Source organism: Anolis carolinensis, chromosome 2 (genome assembly GCF_035594765.1).
Source record: "Anolis carolinensis isolate JA03-04 chromosome 2, rAnoCar3.1.pri, whole genome shotgun sequence".
In the NCBI taxonomy this organism is placed as follows: domain Eukaryota; kingdom Metazoa; phylum Chordata; class Lepidosauria; order Squamata; family Dactyloidae; genus Anolis; species Anolis carolinensis.
In genome coordinates, this window is record NC_085842.1 from 277,346,961 (window position 1) to 277,365,554 (window position 18,594).

General features: G+C 38.1%; 2 protein-coding genes across 9 annotated transcripts in view; one reads left to right on the top strand and one right to left on the bottom strand.

The window, feature by feature from the left end:
• Positions 1 to 16,233, bottom strand: part of slf1 (SMC5-SMC6 complex localization factor 1) — a 33,524-nt gene extending 17,291 nt beyond the window's left edge. The window contains exons 1-9 of one of the 3 annotated variants that reach the window (XM_062974226.1): positions 16,126 to 16,233; positions 12,550 to 12,666; positions 12,252 to 12,327; positions 8,531 to 8,771; positions 6,759 to 6,918; positions 5,982 to 6,116; positions 3,791 to 3,844; positions 2,314 to 2,469; positions 1,158 to 1,264 (exon numbers count right to left, since the gene is read on the bottom strand). In XM_062974226.1, coding sequence (XP_062830296.1) covers positions 1,158 to 1,264; positions 2,314 to 2,469; positions 3,791 to 3,844; positions 5,982 to 6,116; positions 6,759 to 6,918; positions 8,531 to 8,771; positions 12,252 to 12,327; positions 12,550 to 12,666 — 1,046 coding nt within the window. In that variant the 5' untranslated portion in view covers positions 16,126 to 16,233. Of the gene's footprint in view, positions 1 to 1,157; positions 1,325 to 2,313; positions 2,470 to 3,790; positions 3,845 to 5,981; positions 6,117 to 6,758; positions 6,919 to 8,530; positions 8,772 to 9,697; positions 9,750 to 12,251; positions 12,328 to 12,549; positions 12,667 to 16,125 lie in introns of those variants that run through there. The other 2 variants (XM_062974225.1, XM_062974227.1) reach the window with 2 other exon arrangements.
• Positions 16,194 to 18,594, top strand: part of kiaa0825 (KIAA0825 ortholog) — a 266,901-nt gene continuing 264,500 nt past the window's right edge. For 3 of the 6 annotated variants that reach the window (XR_010003921.1, XM_008103055.3, XM_008103056.3), the window contains exon 1: positions 16,194 to 16,312. The gene's annotated coding sequence lies outside the window, so the exon portion shown is untranslated. The remainder of the gene's footprint in view (positions 16,313 to 18,594) is intronic. The other 3 variants (XR_010003920.1, XM_008103050.3, XM_008103053.3) reach the window with 1 other exon arrangement.

Consider the following 18,594-nt stretch of genomic DNA (forward strand, 5'->3'; position numbering starts at 1 on the left):
TTGAAGACCTACCTCTTCAGGCAGGCCCACCCAGCCAATTTTAATCATGAATTTTAAACTTGTGCCTTATGTTTATTATTTGTTCTGTGTTTTTATATGTATTTTGTAGAAATATGTTTGAATATGTGTATTTTATCGAATGTTTCAAATAATAATGTGTTTTTACCGATGTTGTAACCTGCCTAGAACCACGAGGAGGATAAGAAATAAAATTATTATTATCACCACCACCATCAGCTCTATCACTTTCATTTCTGAACTGAAAAGCTTGTACCCGTGAAGACTCTCTGATCATCACAATCCAGGTTTGGCATTCTGTTTTGTGTGCGAACCTCCATGGATCTCATCTTAAGGCTCTCCTCTTAAGACATATCACTTTTATATAAAGAAAGCAATAGCAGTTTGGCATGCCTGCCTTGTGCATGGAGCATATGATTATGGTTTCAAAGTATGTATACAACCACATTCTATGCTTCACATGGGAATCATGCATACAAGTGTATTCACATGAATCACCAGCTTGATCCAGGCATTTCTGTTCTGCTCTAGAAAGAATGGCCAAATTCTACTTATCACCTGTTTTGGAAAAAGGAGTCAAGAAGGCTGGATTCATTATCCTCCCCACTTTCTGTATCTCACCAAACAGCTGATTGGTGGGATTTTCCTACTAGCAAGTGCACAGTTACTCAAGATATAGGCATCTGAGACCTAAAGATACTTCAAGTTAACCAGTACAGATGAAAGACTTTAAAGAGTTCTCATGAAATTCAAGAACATAAAGAGAATTGTATAATGGAAAGTAGTTAAGCATTTATCTTGACTGCTGCAAGTCCTTCATCTTCATGTTATGACCCCAGAATTGCCATCATCCATTCTCTATCATTACAGCAGCCAACCAAGTATCACGGTGACATTCATATATAACCCATGAAAATCAAGATCTCTCATCTGCTCCAGTTCCCTTGTAAATGGCATCAAATGATATACAAACTCAAAGCATGAAAACTGGCACATGTATCCCCTGTCATCTGAATTAAGCTCCTTTTAAATCTACTTATCCTAGTCACCCTAATGTGGCAAAGAGTTACATATATTAAAAATGCAGTAATTACATGTTGCACTGTTTATGTACCCAATAGAAAGGTATATTCACCTACCGTACAAGTGTCTCCATCAGAGGCCATGCTCCCTTCATGGAAACAGGACATTGAAGAACTTCCAGATAATATCTCAACATGGAAGGTGACTTCCAAGGAGGAGCATGCTGGAGCAGAGTGTAAAGGATATGAAAAAACTGAGCAGAAAGTGCAGGGTCTGAATTTCCCTGGAATCAAACACAAATAAATATGAGTCTTATACTTGCTTGAAATTTAAATGCTTTGGTCATGAAACTAGAATTGTCAAATTATTTTAGGAAAAGCATATATATACACTCCCTCACCAAATGTGTTTCTGAACTTCACTGTGTCACATAAGCAGTTTGCTGTTTATCCAGCTATCATTCATATCATAACCCAAGGATTCTAGGCAATATTTTTGCTTTAATAATTCAAATCTGGTATACAGGAAAACTAAGGAAGATTACAGTTTGTTTCTGCTCCCTGAATTTATTCCAGGTAACCCCCCCACCCCCCCACCCCCGGTTTTAAATTGGTAAGTGGGAAGCTATTATATATATTAACTAGCTGTACCCAGCCACGCGTTGCTGTGGCGAAGTATGGTGGTATGGGAAATAAAGTATTGAGGAATTGGTGGTAGTTAAGATAAAGGGTAAAGGTTTTACCTTACATTAAGTCCATTATAAATGGGTTATATAGCTGTGTGGAAGGGCCTTGAGTCTACACTGCCATATAATCCAGTTAAAATCAGATAATCTGTATTTTATAGGCAGTGTGGAAGAGGCCTACGTGAGGCCTAACTTTGCCTGTCCCCTGGGCTGAGTGGGTTGCCAGGAGACCAAGTGGGCGGAGCTTAGCCTTCTAACTGGCAGCAATTGGATAAAAACAATTATTCCTCTCCCTCTAATTAGGACTTTATTTTTCTTTTCTTTTTGTTGTATGAACGTAGAGGCATGGATGAGGGGTTGTGCTGCCAAGTTTAGTGTTTCTGGGATGTGTAGTTTTGTTGTTTTGTCCTAGGCCGAAATTTCATTACCCTTTTATATATATAGATATCAAGATGAGAGAAAAACTGAACTCTGCAACACACACTACTATCAAGATATGACCAATGCTCAGAAATCATTAGAATTGTTTACAAAAACTTCTGGAGGTTAACCAGATTGCCTACTCTTATATAAGACATAATTCCTACCTGTAGTAAGTGGCCTAGAAGAGACTGAAGAAATTTAGCAGGAGGAACAAGAGCTCTCCCAGAGAAGAATTCTCTGACTGCAGTGGGAAATAACTGGTCATCTACTAGCTCTTCAAGTATGCTGTTTTCTCCTCTAGAATAGCGAATATTTTTCACCTAGGAAATAAAAAACCCCTGCAAATTATTATTGGGAAATTATTATTGGGTCTAAACAGAAATCAACTAGTGCTGTTTAAAAAATATTAGTGCATAAGCGGCTGCCCATCAGGGACAAAGCGAGCTTATCAGGCAACATCAAGTATATTGGGGGCGGGGGGCGGGGCAGGGGCCTCCAATCCCAAGCCATAGCCTCCATTACTTTTTTCTGCGCACCTCCCATCCCTGAAGTTTATAACTTCTCCATGGAAAAAAGAGGAAAGAGGAACATGAATGGAAAAGGATATGTGTAAAATCTTGCTGCTATTCTGATTAATTGGAGGGCAAACAACCTGAGGCAGAACGTTAGTCACTTCAGTGAGCGGCTTTTATTGGGTTCTTGTGAGCCAGATATTCCATTGCTCTGTATTGCTTGGCGTGCTCAGCTGTAGGCCCTGCCAGCGCCTAAATCTGCTGCCCTTGGCACACTCAAATTTAGGCCCTGGTAGGGCCTACAGCCGAGTGAGAGGCAACCAGCACTCGGTGCACTAGGATTTAGGCACTAGTAGGGCCTACAGCCGGGTGCCGAGCAAGAGGTGCTTGGTAGCTGTAGGTTCTGCCAGGGCCTAAATCCGAGCGTGCTGTGGGCCACAGATTTAGGCCCTGGCGGTTTTCCATCCAAGGTCTGAAAATATTTGTTTGACTTTGGATGAAAAAGCTCATTCAGAAAAGCGCCCTTTTTCAGGAGAGGTGCTCAAAAACTAAAATGGGCCCTTATGAAACAAACAGGAATGGATAGTGATTCCATACAAATGCACGACACTACTTATAATTTACGATTCACAGTTTATATAGCAAATAAATCTGGGGTGTACATTTTTAAAAAGAGGAACCCTTTATATGGGAATCAAGACCACACCTAATTACTATTTGTAGGAGTAAAATGTGGGACAGTGCATAATTCAATACACATGTGTGACTTAAAACTGTATGCAATGTTCCTTATGTACATCAGGATTTTATTTTTTAGATACCTCACTTTAATGCAGCTTCTGCAGGTTCTCAAAACAGTCACTCACTAAGATCTTTCATCCTGCTGAGCAGCATTTGAACAAGTACAAGAACAGAAAATTTGTACCGATCCAATCACTGGGCAAGCATTAGCCTCTTAAGGCTCTACATGAAGACCTGATTGGTTACTCACCTTCACTTTCTCCCTCCTGTCTTATTATAATATTTACATGTAGAAAAAACATTTAATAACATCTGAGCTCCAGTGGGAAATTGGAATTATTCAAAAACCCTCTTTCCTCTCTCCACCACGTTATGGCTCAAGCCTTACCTCTTTTCTGCACCCATTCATCTGGTCTATTTGAGTGTATTTGCTTAGCATAGCCTGTAAATTAAAAGCAAATCAGTGAGTTCATAAAGGAAATGTAATTTGATTACTGACAGTTTGTCAATTATAATGTAGATTGATATTTGTGTTGCCATTGTATATATTGTTGGTTAAAGTCAAATCCAATGTGTTCATAAATTATTTCTGCTAAGAGATTTAACAGCAAACTCAATAGACCCTCCTTCTCTCTTGCTAAAACAAATACGTCACTCCCATAATTTCCCTTATTTTGCGAAGTCTCTTGCAGCTGGAATGGCCTTTAATTCAGCTGCCAAATGGACAGATGTGACAGAATCTGATTTGTTCAACTGAATATTCATTTTTCATTGCTGTTTTCTTCTAATAAGGTATAAAATAGCTCATATGAGACACATGGGATAATAGAAAAATCCTATACAGATAATGATTAGGCTGGGGAAGGGTGCCTTTGCCTAAGCCATGCAATAAAGCAGCTGGCTTAGTGGCTGTAGCCATGTAGGATATCACCATCCAAATAAAATCATTCCTATACAGAACAACATGATCTGATTAGGGAAATCTATACAAACACAGAAAAAGTAATTAAGCATTATTTGCCAGCTATCATTAGTTCCATATTCAGCTAGGTCTCTCTATAAGTTCTTGAACTTATCATTGGACATCAGCATCCATTTTTAAAAACTTCAATCTCTTTTGTAATAGTCTCTGTTAAAGTCTGTCATTCCATGCAATATAACAAAAGGGGGAAAATGTCACATTGCAGAGAACACATTTTCAAAGTCAATTTAAACATTTTATTCCACATTGCAGTCTTCATTTTACAGAAATAACTCGAGACTATCTCTACTCTTTCACTGAACACAATGATGAGAACTTGTATTTACCACTTGTATTTTTCTAATTAGAATTAATGAACATTAGTTTACTGATTAAGATTGTCTGTAAAGATTATTTGGTATCAGCTGATAATAATCTCTCCAAAAATGGTAATACTTTAAATTTGGAAATGCTTCTTTTAAAAAGGCAAGAACACATATCCTTGTTACGGTCTTTTTTGTGTTTCTGGTTCTAATTTTTGTGATGCGTCTTCCACAATCCTTCATTGTTTGCTATGCTGTCTAGGGGGCATCCAAGATATTGGTCTAAAACAACTAAAGGGCAAAATTTGTCCACTTCAGCACTAACAAAGATTTTTGACCCACAGCATTCACTTTAAGAAAAACACATCAGATTCAGATAATTTGATGCTTATCCAGGATCACAGACTTTCATTTTTTAAAAAGAACAAAACTTCTACACAAAGCAGAAGTCTCCTCTGCTAAATTTCAGCATTTCCCCTCTTCCTCCACATTATAGCCCCATGCTGTTCATTCAGGGTAGCCCTCAATACCTTAGAAAGCCTTTTGAGGAATGTAAGAGAAGTAAAGGCCAAACAGAGAGATAAAGATAACATTATTTAGCTTGTACATATCACACATTGGTTGGGACCCCAACAAGCCTTATGTTTGCAGAAGGAGAGAGGGTTCTAATTTTATTCCCTTCAATGGTAGCCTCCTGGGCTAAAACCCATATCACCTTAAGGGGTTTCCTACTCTTCAGGGTCAACTGTATGAGTTATGCAGAAGGCTAGAAGGGAGAGAAAGAAAAGGCCTGTTCCATTAGCAGAATTACACTTGCAGGAGTGAGGATTGAAGTCAAAATATAGATATTTCAAATAATTCTTCATATTTTCACTGTATCTGCACTTCAACAAACAAAAACCAGTAACAGGCATAATATTTTCATCTTATAGATACTAACCATTTACATGTTTAAAGAAAATTTAATTGCTGGTCAGTCTGTGATAGAAAAGAGAAATAAATTTTGTTTATAAATATTTTGTTAATTTACTTAACAGTATTCCTTCATTGGAGGAATGCTGGCAATTGTGCTAGGCATTTCCCATTATTAATCTGGCTTTCAACCATTTTTTTCATAACCTGATAGCTCTTACATGTTTTTGACTGTTCATATTTATCATATATTGCCTTGTGTGGCTTTGAATTAACGTATCCGAATTAGGTTTTGGTCAATCTTGATTTCATGTATTTTCCTGGGCAACCCCCCCCCCCCCCTCCACCATTTTATAAAGCTGTAAATATAGTAGGCTTTTTACCTGTTGAAAATATATGTGTTTTATGAGTTCACTTCTCATTTTGCCACAGTGTATGTCAGTCATTATTTCTTTGAATTCTTGTTCTTTCTGAAGACTGTTTTCCTGGTATTTTTCAAGATCATGTTTAATTTCATTCTGGGTGATAACATAATGCATAATGTTCATGCAAATATAGGGACACAACACAATTTTGAGCAATCTACAGACAATCACACACAAGGGTTTCAATGTAAAACAGCATTAATGTACTGTTTACAACATGATTTCAGCCATTTTAATATATAAAAGAGTTTGGGAAGTACCAAAATGTCTTTTCACATCCTGATATATTTAACTGAGCTGCAGATATAGATTTTGATTACAGTAAGTCAGCAATCTTTGCATATGTCAGGATATTCATGAGCAGCATACATTCACAAGCAGCCCATGGCAGTTGTTTCGTTCCTATCTTCATGTACCCAAACAAACCAGGAACCTGGACTTAATCACGGCCTCTGGCAATTCGCGAACTAAGAGCTTCTAAACAAGTAAAAGTCTTCTGCACAAGCTAGTTTCTTAGATGCAGTGTAACCACAATGATGCATTCAATACTTTCAATACCACAAGTATTAAGTAGAATGTGATGCAAGAATGTTTCAAGTGTTATTTTTTTCTAAAAGCGTAACACTCTAGCATCACAACCCTCTCCTAGGAGGACCTCAAGCTGGACACAAACTGATAACTATCTTTAAAAACATAGAATATACGTAAGATTTTCATTATTAAAAATATACTTGCCTTAAAGAGATAAGTCTCTAAGTAGCGAACAGGATAAGATCGAGTCCCAAAGACTTTTTCCCTTTCTTGATCTAATGTTGCGTAGTTAGTTAACACATGAGTTATATTCTTTGGTGAACTTAATGCTGCATGTATAGTGGCTTTCCCTGCATCTAGAACCCTGAAAAAAATGGAACAGCCAAGAGCAAATATTATATATATATATATATATATAAAGAGAAAGAGGGGGGAGTCAAAATATGTATGTTTATATGCTTGTTTATATATTTAAACCACAGAGGCTTGATGGATCTGGACCATGAACTTGGCACATGTATCCTTCATGGTTCAACTTACGATACTCTTGGGGTTGCAGAGGGATAGCAGAGAATGTTAGGAGTGATAGTCCATTCACATCCAGAGAACCATATGATTCCCACACACAACTGAAGGCTTGGATCTCCTCCCAACCAGTCAGATGGCTCATCTCCCAACATCTTTGCCCCTCTGCTAGGAGGGGTTGGGAGTTGCACTTCAAGAAGAAGGATGAGCTGTCTAACTGGTTGGGAAGACAGCCATGAATTGCAGCCCAGACAGATCTGGGGCTGGTGACAATTGAAGCCTGAGCAAATCTGGGGCTCATGAGAGTTACAGCCAGTTAGATATGGGCTTGATACAAATTCCAGAAGACAAGAACCAAATGGAATAGAGCCACTAAGGTTGCCATGAATGCCTATATCACTAGGTTGTGGTCAGTATCTGAGGGACAGAAAAGCTTACTGCTTTGTGTTTCATTCTGGTAAATAAGTGTGCTGATTTAATCAAGTTGGATGACTGTGGAATACCTTTAAAAAACGGAACAAGGCACTCCAAAAGCAAACACAGAACAATTACGGCCTGCATGTGAAGCAACCAAGCAACGTGATCGACAAATTTAGAAATGAGCAGGAAATGTCAAGCTGTAACCCGAAGAGGCCATTAAAGAGTTGCCATGAAGACCTAAATTAGCCAGATGTGGACCCTCCCTGAGGGACAAAGAAAGGACTGTTTTATCTTTCAGTATGGTGAAAGAACAATCCCTACATTAATAAAATTAGCAATTACTTTTACTAATAAATACCATTCCAACATGGAAACCTGGGCAACGCTGGGTGCCTAGACTAGTCAACAATAAAGTTTTGGATGTGAATTCAAAGCCTATAGGGAACTAGTTCAGTTCTTACAGCACAGGTGTAATATGTGCAAAGAACTCAACTGAGGACCCTAGCTGCTGCCTTCAGCACAAGCTGCAGCTTCCAAACACAGGCGACACTTTCTACACATCTGATATAGGCCAGCACACTGCTCAATCTCTAGAGATCAAGGCACAGTCATCCAATGTTACTATAGGATCTGTTTTGGACTCAGTGCTGTATTTTGTTCCAGTCCGAACTCCCACCTTCACCCTACCCTTAGGATACCATGCTGAAGAGTCAAGAGCACATTTTCTCTACATGGCAATGATCTCTGTGTTAGAAAGAAAATGACACAGAATCAGTTATGCTGAGTGCTGTTTATGTAGCTGCAGGGGTAGACTCTTTTCTGTTTGCAGAAGAAGAGTTGAAAAGCACTTCACCACTAACAGCAGTTTTCTTTACACCAAGATGATCTCTACTTAAAGAAAACACTTTTAGAGCAGCAGAATTGTTGTGGATCTCGCCAACTGAGGTGAAAAAAACCCACCATTAAGCTAATTTAAAACAAGTCAAAGAATAGTTATCATTTATTGCTTCAGTTTCGAGGTTTCATCATACCTTATCAAAGAATCTTTTCGTTTATCACCTTTTATAACAAGGAGAACTTTCCATCTGTGGAAGGCCCCTGCAGCACCAGAGCATGTCAGCTCTTCGCGCCATCTTTTAGGTGCAGATTGCATTTGAGGTGAATAATGGGAGCCTTTTTCGATTTTATATCCCCATTCGTAAGTTGTTTCATCAAGCCATCTGCCACTTTCAGCACTATTAATTATGTAGTCCTTGGTTAGTATCCACTTTCCTGGAAAGCAAATGAACTGTCATCCACAAAAGAATTTTCTGCAGACAAACTGCAATCAAATGAAGACCAAATATGAAAATTAACAACAATCTCTGTTAAAGCATTGCAACTAGATATTTTATTGTACTTTTATAATATCAAAGCCAACATTTTCTAGGAAGTTAAGGTATTTACTCTGCATCATTATGAAATATGTTTTAAGAATACATTAATTAAAAAGTATGTCTATTTTGTACATTACTTTAATACTTTAATGCTTATATGTTGCTATTTTTATGGTACAGTGCTATGCATCTCCACTCTGAAGTACTGCATTTAGTAAGATTTGCTCCTAGTTATCTCTGCATAATTTTAAGGCTTTAAAGTATATTTCATTAGTTGCACACTAAAGAACACTATGTAGATGTACACTTAAACACAAAATTGACATAGAATTTGCAGATAAGGAAAGAAAGTGACTCAAACTACACATTAACATAGTTCTGATATATTCCTCTATGATCTAAAAACATCACTCTTCAGTCCAAAAAACAGCAGATACTCATATTCTTGCAGGGGCATCTCTTAACTTCAAAATATATGTCACAAAATTCTACTAAATCTGTATATGCTTGGCAAACATTACATTTTATAACAAATTATTTTGCAGCAGCAGCAGTTTCTGCCTCTAATAGCAAATGCTGATTTCTTTTCAATCAGAAACATGACCTGTATTTATTATGCTAGCCATTATGTAACTGTAATTCTATCATCTTTTTTCCTTCTCACAAATCATTTTTACAATGCTTTCAGAATTCAATGCCAGTAGCATCATGCCCTCTATACAGAATGACAGCATTTTTAATAGTAAAGCAACTAAAATTCTGATCCTAATCAATTTCACAACACAGTAGAACAGATTGTGCCACTGCACAGCAGCATTTTACCAGATGGTACTTCCATAGGTGCAAGCCTCAGATGACAGCAATCATGGAAAGGCTGGGAGGAGGGAGAAAGGTACTTTCAGTCCCATTGTTTAAGAAGCATTGCACTGCATTTGTGTTTCAAGGGGAAAGGGCTCCATGGTACAAAGGCATGCTATCACAAATGTTTAGATATAACTTATTTATTGTAGTAAAAAATTAATCTAGAAATTATTTTCATTTGGATAGCATCTACTAGAAAACAGTTGCAACAAACTTTTAAGGCTCTAATGCATCAGAAAAGAAGAGGCATTTTTTGCTTCTGAGAAAATGTACATTATAAATAAGATGTACCAGATCTCAATTCAGGTCCCATGCTTTAACAATAGGGGAATATGTCCACGTGACTCACTCATTCCTTTCTGTATGATAAAAAAAGCTTTGTTTTCAGAACTAGCTAAAATTATCCAGGACATCTGGACTCAGGAAACTACAGTTTGCTATAGATGTTGTTAGTTAAAACAGGAGCCTAGAACATAACAGTTCATACCAAGACTGGTTACACATCACTAAAACAGAAGCTTTTTATGTATTCCTTTCATGCAAAGAAGAATGGCAAGTGCACACAATTAAGACACAGGCAGGCTAAATCGGATAGTGATAATTCACAAATTAGGATTATTATTGAAATCAGACCATGATATGGATAAGTGAAAATGCCAGAGAGAGGGGAGGTTTGGCATAATTTATTTTTACATTAATATTGAGAATAGTGCATTTTATAAAATGTTCTTAAAAAACAACAAAATCAGTTTTGCAGCAATAATGCTATGTAGTCTTGCACTTAGTTTGTGACTTATCCTAAATGAGGCTTACTACTAATAAAGTATGGAGAGGACTGCTATCTTAGAAGGACTAAGAATTGTTTTTGTCTGATCCTGTATTATGAAGTAAATGGAGTGGGTTGCTTTGAGTTTTCTGGGCTGTATGGCCATGTTCCAGAAGCATTCTCTCTTGAGGTTTCGCCCACACCTATGGTAGGCATCCATAGATGGAGTGGGTTTATTACTCTCCCGTTCAAGCTAATTGAATATAAATAGGGTCTTGGAAACTAAGTCCTGGTCAGTCCTTGGATGGAAACTACCAACAAATACCAGGTAATGTAAGATATATTTCAGAGGGAGGAACTAGCAAAACTTTATTCTTTGCCTTAAAAAAACCAATTGAAATTGAAGAGGTTGCCATAAGTTGACAGGCAACTTGAAAGCGCATACATACGCATGCACGTGTACACACACACACAGTTTATTGGTATGTCTGAATGCAGAAAACCATTAACAGGTATATTCTAGAGAAACAAACAAACTTCAAACCATATCTTATTAATATGGCTCATGTCCCTAAACTAAGAGTGAACAAAAATGTAACTTTAAGTCTATATGTTGCTCATTCAAAGTTTTTTAAGGGTTAAAATTTTCAAAAACTTTTCTCTTGCTAAAAAGGGAGGCAGGAAAATGGAGAGCAGTGAATTGCCTATACTGAACACCTCTGGGAATGCCATTACATTTTTAAATAGGCTGTGCCCTCCTTTCTCCATTTACAACATACTTATTGTACTGATTTTTTTAAAAAATCTAAGAATGCAAGGCAGCTTTTGCACTTGTGGACATTATTTGCTCATTTCCACAGGAAAAAGTTAAGAAAGTGAATGTTGCCTATTTATATATGCTGACTTTCAAAACGGCTAGTAAGTTCAAAACAAACGATGAAGAAATTATTACTTGTGCAATCTGCTTATATGAGTAAAGGAGAACAGTTAAGGGATTGTTTTCTGCCTCTTGAAAGAGATGCAACTATGGACTCATGGAAAAGTTTTAACCTTTATTACAATGTACATCTAATGTATATTGCTAATGAATTTCTGCTGTTTCCTCTTTATATATATATATATATATAGGCACTGAAGAAATTTCTCAACTTCAAAAATGGATTGTTGCATATAGACCTTCTGTTTTGCTGCAGTTTGCAAAGTGTAGTCAGCTACTGTTTAGTTGTTAACCTTCCAATTTACTTAATAAAACAACACATCAAAAACCTAAGCTCTTTCTTTGCTTTTGAAGCTTTTTATTTCCTCCCACTGATCCGTCTGCTAGAGCCTCAGAAGGCAATGCATAAGAGATAACAACGTTCTTTAAAAAAAACCAAATTAAAACTGTATTTTAAAAATTAGTTTTTAAAACATACAAAACTGTATGATCATCCTGATTTAAGGGGCCGAAAACTGTACAAAAAAGTGTAGTCTTGGCTGCCTGCCAACATCTCAAATGGGATGGCACCAATTTGACTTCCCTTGGGAGGGAATTCCACAACCAAGGTCTTGCTACTGAAAAAGCCCTGTTTCCTATATTCATCATCTTAGGCTCTCATTACTAAAACAACCTTCCCTATTATTTCTCAACTTAAAATCAGATTAATACCTCTGAAAAGCCCTCTGCTATTTCCGTGAAAGCTTGTTCTTGCCATAGAATTACCATGTGCATCAACCTTGAAAGAGCCCTGTATAGAATATTATACTCACCTGCTGCACATGCTGCCAAAAACTTTTCACTCTTGCAAGGCTGTTTTGCTATAAGATGAGTGCAATTTCTGTATTGCTAATAAAAAAAGGAACAAGTAACTGTCACTAAAAATTGCACACATATCTTAAAGAAACCAGTCAAGAAATTGATTTCAAATTTAAAACATACTATTGCCAAAAACAACACAAAACAAAACAAAAAAGGCGTTGCATGCATTTCAATCTATTCCAATTAATACAATATTCCAAAAAGTACTCAAATGCATTTTATGTATTTTTTGTTAATTATTATCATTACCTTAGTGTCATAGAAAATACTTTCAAGTTTCAGAAGTAATTCAACCAGGATCTTCTTTTCTTGGTTCTTAAATCCAGTTAGCTGGATTATCCTCGGTTGCAGCATGCCGTTCTCCATCTGTTTAGAAAGGAGATGCACAATAATAGTCACACAAAACATGAAAGTACGCTTGAGGCATCAGTCATAAGAAAATTTATGCACTTCTGTAGTAATTCTATTGGAGGCTTTTGAACCAGACTTGGAAGACACAATAAAACTCCTTTCCAGGATTTCAACCTTTTTTCAGGCCTAGCAGAATTGCATTTCTTTCCACAGCCCATACTAAATACAGGCAGTCCCCGAGTTACAAACATCTGCCTTACAAACTAATCACAGTTAAGAATGGGGGTGAGACAACAAGAAGTGAGAGAAATCTACCCCAGGAAGGGAAATTCACTCCTGAAAGAGTTGTCGTGGGGAAAAGGTTCTCCACTGAAGCTTTATCACCAATCCTTGTTTCCACAACAAGCCAATGTTTTCAAAATTCAATTATCACAGGGACAGAAAGTAAAGGGAAATCTTCTGAACAGAGGCACACCACAGGGATGTTAATCCTTCCCTGTGCTATCCAAGGCTAAACAAATGTATATTTTGGGCTGCCTGTACCTGTTTCAACTTACAAATTCAACTTAAGAATTTGAACTGACACTCTGGAGCCAGAGCGAACAGGGGAAGCTGGGAAGACATTTCCATCTTGTCTTCTGTGGCATCAGGTGGAGGCCCCTCCGCCCAGTAACATGCTATGCTAATAATATAGTAGTGTGTGTGTGTGTATATATATATAAATATTGTATATAATATACAATATAATTTACAATAATAAATAATAATATATTGTACATACATGTAATATTGATATTATACTGTAATGCAAAATAATACTAATAATAATACAATATAATCATATTAATTATATATTATTTATTACATGTAATATTACTGGTAATATTACAGTATAGTGGTGTGGGACAATATTCTGGTATATAGTGCTAGTGTTGTGCTGTGCTAGTGATATAATACACTGTATGTAAATATTATTTGTAAGCCACTCTGAGTCCTCTTCGGGGTGAGAAGGGCGGGATATAAATGTAGTAAATAAATAATAAATAAGAACAAACTTACAGAAGCTATCTTGTTTGTAACTTGGGTACTACCTGTCTTGGTTTCAATCAATACTTAATTCTTATTAGAGTAGACCCAATGAAAATTAAGCATAATGAATTTCAAGTCCCACTGAGTGCAGTCCATGTCACATTGGAGCCACACCACAATAAACAAGAGATTGAAGAGCACAATCCTAACTCACAAAGATGGAGAAATTCTCTTGAATCCAATTACTCTCATTTTAGGAAAGACTGCCCTGGCCTAACTTTGCGATATCATAATAGCACAAAGACTGGAAAAGGTCTTCTGGGCAGAATCAACCACAAGGGCCATCTAGTCCAACTCCCTGCCATGCAGGAATATGTAGTCATCCACCCTATGCTTTAAAACCTCCAAGGAAGGAGGCTCCACCACATTCTGAGTCACATATTCCACTGCCAAAGAACAGTCAGGACGTTCTTTCTAATATTTAGGTAGATCTCTTTTCCTCTACTTTGAAACCTTTACTCCACGTCTTAGTCTTTGGAGCAGCAGAAAACAAGTCAGGTCTATCTTAAACATCCTTTAAAATATTTAAACATGGCCATCACGTTTAACCTTCTCTTCTCCAGGCTAAAAGTATACAAGCTGCTCCCCAAGCTGCTCCTAATACACCATTGATTGCATGGGTGGCGAAGAACAAGTGTCCCAATTTTGGAATGCCCTCCCCAGAGAAGTTAGACAAGCACCCACCTTCATAACATTCAGGACTGAGTTAAAAACCTGTCTGTTTAAGCAGGCTTTTAATAATGGCTAGAAGTATCAACCACCCTATCGTACAGCATTTTAAATGGTTAGAACTATATATAGCCGGGATACTCTGATCACAGGAATGGCTGGTTTTCAACAGAATTATATACTGGTTTTAGGGGCCTTATAGTCTTCTAAATTGTGTTGTTGAAGGCTTTCATGTCCAGAATCACTGGGTTGCTGTGAGTTTTCCAGGCTATATGGCCATGTTCCAGAAGTATTCTCTCTTGACATTTTGCCCACATCTATGGCAGGCAACCTCAGAGGTTGTGAGGTATGTTGGAAACTAGGCAAGTGAGGTTTATATATCTGTGGAAGGTCCAGGGTGGGAGAAAGAACTCCTGTCTGCCTGAGGCAAGTGTAAATGTTGCAACTGGCCAGCTTTATTCACATTGAATATTAGCAGTCTTTTAAATTTATTTATTAGCAGTCTTTTAAATTTATTTATTTATGTTTGTAGTATTGTGCTATATTGTTTTTGTTAATTGATATGTAATTATTGCCTATGTTATATTATATATCGTATTCTTTTAGTTTTGTTGTAAGCTGCCCTGAGTCCCTCCAGAGAGAAAGGGCAGGATATAAATACAGCTTATTATTATTGTATTGTCAAAGGTTTCATGACCGGAATCACTGGGTTGCTGTGGGTCTTTCGGGCTGTATGGCTATGTTTCAGAAGCTTTTGGAACATGGCCATACAGTCCAAAAGACCCACAGCAGCCCACTTATTATTATTATTATTATTATTATTATTATTATTATTATTATTATTCTATTACACTATGTAACAAAATTTGAAAGAACATTTTGGTTTCTGGCTTTAAAGTGTTATTTTCTGTTCAATTGTGTGGTACTTAACTTTGCAAGTACAGTAAAGTCTCACTTATCCAACATAAACGGGCCGGCAGAACGTTGGATAAGTGAATATGTTGGATAATAAGGAGGGATTAAGGAAAAGCCTATTAAAAATCAAATTAGATTATGATTTTACAAATTAAGCACCAAAAATCATGTTATACAACAAAGTAGTTCAATACGCTGTAATGCTATGCAGTAATTACTCTATTTACGAATTTAGCACCAAAATATCACAATGTATTGAAAACATTGACTGCAAAAATGCGTTGTGGATAACCCAGAACATTGGATACGCGAGTCTTGGATAAGTGAGACTCTACTGTAGTTGTTATACTTAAAATGTTAAACTTCATTTTTGTGGCTGCCACAAACTAGTTGAATGAGTTGGGGCTCTTTATCAGATATTCATTCAAAAACTATAGCCCTCATTTTTGCCATTTTGCAATAGGGATGCTATTGTACTCTTTATGTACACAAGCCCTGGGCAAACTTCGGCCCTCCCTCTGAGTGTTTTGGACTTCAACTCCCACCATTCCCAACAGCCTCAGACTCTCGGCTGAGGGGAAAAAAGAAGAGAGTCTGAGGCTGTTGGGAATGGTGGGAGTTGAAGTCCAAAACACTCAGAGGGAGGGCCGAAGTTTGCCCATGCCTGCTCCATATCATGGAGCCATGGAAGTTCAAGGAATGCCAAGCTGCATGCCTGCTGTAGCGTAGAGGCCCCCTAAGTGAGGCTAAAGAGCCCTCTCCCCAAATGCCGCGGAATTCGCCCATCTCTGCGCGATTTACCTCAGGTGGACTTTCCCGCCCAGCTCTTCTCTCTCTCTCCCGCTTCCGCGTCTTCCTCCTGGTTGGCGTGCTGTGGGAAAGGAAGCCCCGCCTCCGGAAGTGGCCAGCACTTCCGGCCTGTTGTCAGCGACGCCGGCTGGTCTCCGTGGCGCCCAAGCGAGGAGAGCGCGAACGAGGGGCCTAGTCGGTAAGTGGCGCCCGTGGGAGGAGTAGTAGGAGGCGACTCCAAGGGGAGACCGCTTCAACCAAGACTATGGAGTCACAAGAGTTGTAGTTTGACAAGTTGTAGTTTGACAAGTTGGCGCCTCACCCTGGCACCGAGTGGGTGTCAAGCTGCATTGATGCTCCATCGCTGGAGCTTCTCTACGGAGACTCCGCTTATTATTATTACAGTAAAGTCTCACTTATCCAACATAAACGGACTGGCAGAACTTTGGATAAGCGAATATGTTGGATAATAAGGAGAGATTAAGGAGAAGCCTAGTAAACATCAAATAATGTTATGATTTTACAAATTAAGCACCAAAACATCATGTTATACAACAAATCTGACAGAAAAGTAGTTCCATATGCAGTAATGCTACGTAGTAATTACTGTATTTACGAATTTAGCACCAAAATATCACGTATTGAAAACTGACTACAAAAATGCGTTGGATAATCCAGAACGTTGGATAAGCGAATGTTGGATAAGTGAGACTCTACTGTATTATTATTATTATTATTATTATTATTTCTGGCCCAAAGGGTTTACAACAGGCATGGGCAGATGTTTTAGACTCCAACTCTCACAATTCCCAACAGCCGGGAGGGGCAAGTTTGCCCTGCTTTAATAATAATAATAATAATAATAATAATAATCCAGAGTTCCCACCTCTGGAACTCCCTAAAGAAATAAAAATGGCCCCCCAGCCTCCACTGCTTTAAGAAACAGTTAAAGACACAGCTGTGCACCTTAGCGTACGGGGAGGAGGAGGATTAACATAATTGTTACCCCATAGCAGCTATGGTCTAAGTGAAATTACTACAAATACAGAACATTTTCTGCAACTTTATTTAATTTGGTCCAGGTATACACTCGCTCTGTGCAATAATGTTTTTACTGAGTGTCATGTTTAAATTTATTGTTTTTTTCTAATTTGGAATTTTTATTATAATGAGTATATTATCGTTGTGTTATACTTTCGATATTAAGTGAAGTAGTTGTGACATTGAATGTTTGCCATTTTATATGTATGTTAACCTCCCTGAGTCCCTCTGGGGAGAGAGGGCAGTCTAGAAACACAGTTTATTATTATTATTGTGATTATTATTATTAAATTTATTTTTATATTCTTCCACCATCTCCCAAATGGGACTCTGGGCGGCTTACAAATGCCCCTAGATACCAATACAAATAATCAAAACAAAAGAAAGATAAAAACAATCAAAGTAACAAAATAGTTAAAAACACAGTTTCAATAAAACATAAGAATATCAAACAGTGTGGTAGGCCAAATAAGTTTGGGAACCACTGAACCAGACCAACAAAGGATTAACCTTGGTAGAAGGCAGCCAGGCTTTGACTACTCTGTACTATTGAAGCTCACCAACCAAAGATTCCGCTAGGTAACAACCAACCAGGCTTTGAAGCAGCGAGGCTATTCATTGCAATTCTAGCAGCCCAAAAAACCATTCCCCTAAAACACAAGTACCCAGCCTTCCAAGCAGCAAGCCTATTCCATTGTATTCCAGCTCACCAAATAAGGATTCCCATAAGAAGAAAATGGCGAGGCTTTTGAGGCTGCAGGGCTATTCACTGCTATTCTACTTGGCCAACAAATGATTCCCATAAGCCACAGCAATGCGTGGCTGGGCATAGCACAAAATAAAACCACTAGTATATAAAACAACAATTTGAACTCAGAACAGTACCCAATAACCTATAGGATCATCTGTCGAAAAAACATGGCCAATTGTGAACAAGAAGAAAGGAAAGTGATAGTGCAAGTTGCAGCTAAGGAACAAAGGAATGGATAAAAGTGTGCTGTATCATAATTGCAAACCATTGGGCTAGACATGCTCAAAGGCTTATCTAAACATCCAGGTCTTCAATTCCCTCCGGAAGGAGGATAGGGCGGGGAACTGCCTAATATCCTTGGGGAGAGCATTCCAAGGCCAGAGGGCCACTACTGTGAGGGCCTCTTTCTCATACCCATGCTTGTGACAACCGTGCTTGTGACAGTGGTGGGACCGCGAGAAGGGCCTCCCTGGCAGATCTTAACGCAGGTGCAGGTACATAGGGTGGATGCGGTTGTGAAGATAGGCAGGGCCCGAAATTGCTACTTTCTTTGTCAGCTGAAGTTATTGCGACCCCTGTCATTGAGACCCTCTGTGTCTGTCTCTGTCTTGGTTCTATGTGTATATGGGCATTGAATGTTTGCCCTATATGTATATAATGTGGTCCGCCCTGAGTCCCCTTCGGGATGA